The following is a 3,625-nucleotide window of genomic DNA, read 5'->3' as shown; positions in this document are numbered from 1 at the left end:
AGTTCTAAAATAGAAACACGGCGCATGTAATTTTCTAGCAGGGGGAAACAAAGCAATGCACCCTGGTGGAGGAGAGAGGAGGAGGACGGAGGAGGAGCAGGTACTGGAATATCACTGCTGGGGTTGAGTAGTTACCTATGGAGGGGAAGCGCGCGGGATGGGCGGGGGGATGAAAGGGAAATGGGACGAGGATAGCAAGAACAAGTTCATGTCCGTCGGCCGCAGCACAGTCATGTGAGTCCGGTTTCTCGAATACGATGTGATATATGGTACGGACTTGTCTGACTGCAATTCGGACTCTAGAACACGTACGGCCACGAGAAGACCGGCCAATACAATCCACAGAGCACAGCTTCGACGTTGAGACAGGCCTATCAAAACTAATGGCTCATCCAAGCATCTCAGGTTCCAATCTCCACCAGATTTGTGCGTAATTCCGCGTGGCATGCCTACTATCCAGTACACAGCAAGTTGCACTTCAACACCAGACCAGTACACGCCTTCAATTCAGAATAGTAATGAGCTGACCAGGGGTGAGGTTGTGCCATTGTGGTGATCCCGGGGCGTCGGGTGTTTGGGGTGTTTAGCGACAGGCGAGGAAGGGGGGGCGTTACAGCCCTTCTAGGTACTCTAAAAAGGAATGAAACATCGCCCCCCTTGCGTGGTCCATCGAAGAATGTCGACAACCCTGCTCGGAATCTTGAGAGAGATCTCGAGGTGACAAGTTTAGCCCAGATGATAAGGGTTCCTGCCTGTACCTACATTCTGCAGGTGTTTGAGCTTTAGAGTTATTCTCGCGTGGCCTAGCTAGTTCTAGTTGGCGCTCTACCTAGCCGTTCTACATGGGCTTTAAGCTTTTTGTACGATATATTGACATGTTGATAAACACTGCCATGATGATGCTGATGGTGATGATGCACGAGAGCAGCAGCTGTATGTACCTGAATATGCTGCCCCTCTCTATTTATTCCCCAAAGCACATAATTATATAACTGGTGCCAAGCGAAGCCGTTTCGGGGCAATAATAAATATCATTGACATGCCATACTAAGCTGAAGAACACTTGCCGGTTGTTGTCTGGATAGATCCACTCTGGCAGTACTGGCGATGTTCGAATCAACTTGGGTGATAGAGTGCTGCTGCTGCGCAGGCAGGGGCTTAACCGATACTGAAACATCCTACCGTTCTCTAATAATTATAATTCTCGTTAATTAATATAATGTAATTATACTTAATTATAATTTACAGCAAAGCGCCTCTCTACAGCAAAGCACTAGCTGTGGCGTTGGATGTATGTCTGTAGAGTGCGCATGCTGTATCAAAGCTCTTCTCTTTACTCTTTACTCTGGTAGCATGCACCGTTAAGTTCCAGTGATCTCGGGTACGCTAGCAATTAGTATTGCACCGTCCCTGGCGTTCTAGGATGACAAACTCTAGACATTTTTGACTCCGTTCCGTAGCAACCAGAACAGGAACCAGAACACCTACGGTCTAGGTAATCCAATAAACGTCACCGGAATCAACCTCAACTCATCTTCCATCATCATCACCAGTGCCTCCTCAACCACCACCACCACCACCACCACCACCACCACAACAGCTACTTTCTCGCCTCCTCGGATCCACTCTATTAACATCCCGTCCACCTACCGAGAAAAGAATTGAGCCAATAAAATAAATAACTATCCACTACCATGCCGCACGAATCCACCGCCGTAGAGGCACAAGCGTCCGTCTCCATCCCAGGTTTTCTCCCGTCTCCAAGAAGCTCTATATTACTAACACCTCGGCGACGACCGAACCAGGCTGTCAATCTTCACTCCCGTGAACCTGATCCTCCTCTCCCTGGCCGTCTACATAATCTACAGCCGCCTCCGCCCCGCGCCGCCCTCAAACATCAAACACGACGCCCCGCGGGTCTTCCGCACCTTCACGCCGAAGACGCTAAGCCCCTACAACGGGACGGAGTCGCCGAGCGTCTACCTAGCGGTCGAGGGCCGCGTCTTTGACGTCACTGCCGGCAAGTCGTTCTATGGCCCCGGCGGGCCGTACTCGAACTTTGCGGGGCGCGATGCGTCACGGGGGTTGGCGAAGAATAGCTTCGATGAGGAAATGCTGACGCCGCTGGATAAGCCAATTGATAAGCTTGAAGACTTGACGGATGAGGAGAAGGAGAGCTTGGCCGGGTGGGCGAGCCATTTCGAGGGCAAGTACCTGCTTGTGGGGAGGCTGGTAGAGAAGGGGAGTAAGGAGGCCGAGGAGGCCAAGGATGAGTAGATGGGGAATTGATATTGCTGCGTCTAGCTAGCTGTAGGCTTTAGTTGATACTGTCCTTTTTTTGCTCGTCCCGCAACCCATTATGGTTTATTTACCAGCAACTGGGGATTTTTGCGACTGGGTTTTTGAGTGTTGAATTGAATTGAGCAACGATCTCAATCTAAAAACCAATTTCTCCATGCGAGTAACAAAAGCAGTCAACGCAATTTCGGGTGAGAGTGAATGTCAAATCTCGTTCTGGTACCCGGTTCCCTGCCCTGTCCGTTGCGCTCTCCATAGTACACACGGGGATCTCCGTCCATCGATTATTAGCCTCTGCATGCAATGATCAATTTTACATAAACAGCCTATGCACCGTAGAGTATCTTCACTTTACTTGTTTAACTTAACGACTGAAGCAGTTGCCGTGAGTACTACAAGTAGCCCCGTCTGCAGATTCACAGAGCTGGCTCCTACTCCATACTACTCTATCTAGAGTACATGTACTTATCTCCACCCTGCCAGGTACCACGGTACAGAGAAAATAAGCTCAACCTATCGGCAAACGCCGCCCCGCCCCGCCCTGCCTTGCTGCAAGCCCGTTGATGAAACATGCCCGCAATTACATGCCGGCATCGTCCTGGCAGAAATGGGGACACATTAGGCGTGGCGATTGTCGGTGAGTCTATCAAACTGCCTGCAAGAGCGTTTACTGCGGAGCAAAAATGGTCTTCCGAAATATGGCACCCAGTCCTGGAAACACGGGAGGGCGATATCTTTGTTTTTGCTTTTTGTTGATGTTTACTGCCGGAGACGTTAGGCTAAGCTTACGCTGCATTTCATGAAACTTCAACCATTTCTCCGATTTCGGAGCTAGCTTACGTAGTAGTACGCCTTCTACGGGATGACTTTACCTTCATCTTCATTTTCTACTGAATCGCTATGTAATAGTAGATAGCTCCGTTAACCTTTCCTGACCGCCTCTCTAAACACCACGTACTTCCAGGTATCTACCCCAATCAACATCCCAGAATCAAAATCCCCGAAGCACTGCACCACAGCACACCTAACCCCCAATCCTAGCGGCACTCGTCCATCGATCTCAGACAAACCCATGCAAACCCCAAGCCTGCCCCGCACGCGCACCACCCGGGTCTTTAATGAAGATCTGCGCCCTGCCCGCGCGGCCTTCTCTTCGTGACGTTTTCCCAGAGATGCGATCATTGTATATTGGCCTTGTGGGTATAAGAGTGTTCTTGAGCTGATGTGCGACTACTTGGCTGGTTCCAGATGTGCACTTTACCTTACGTGCGAGCTGAGGGTGGCTTTCTGTGTGACGGATGGGCTGTGGTCTTGGTTACGTACGTAC

The 3,625-nt window shown here is 50.3% G+C and overlaps 1 protein-coding gene across 1 annotated transcript; it reads left to right on the top strand.

The window, feature by feature from the left end:
• Positions 1-1,694: 1,694 nt before the first annotated feature.
• LAJ45_09766 (uncharacterized protein) lies at positions 1,695-2,277 on the top strand (the record flags this gene model as incomplete). The annotated part of the gene is made up of 2 exons (XM_046119305.1): positions 1,695-1,729; positions 1,806-2,277. The coding sequence occupies 2 exons, from the start codon at positions 1,695-1,697 to the stop codon at positions 2,275-2,277; spliced, it is 507 nt and encodes a 168-aa protein (XP_045967627.1).
• Between the last annotated feature and the right edge of the window lie 1,348 nt (positions 2,278-3,625).

Source organism: Morchella importuna, assembly GCF_003444635.1.
Source record: "Morchella importuna strain M04M26 chromosome Unknown Morimp01GS038, whole genome shotgun sequence".
NCBI classification, from domain to species: domain Eukaryota; kingdom Fungi; phylum Ascomycota; class Pezizomycetes; order Pezizales; family Morchellaceae; genus Morchella; species Morchella importuna.
The sequence above is the reverse complement of the archived record's forward strand: the minus strand, read 5'-3'. Positions and strand labels throughout refer to the sequence as shown.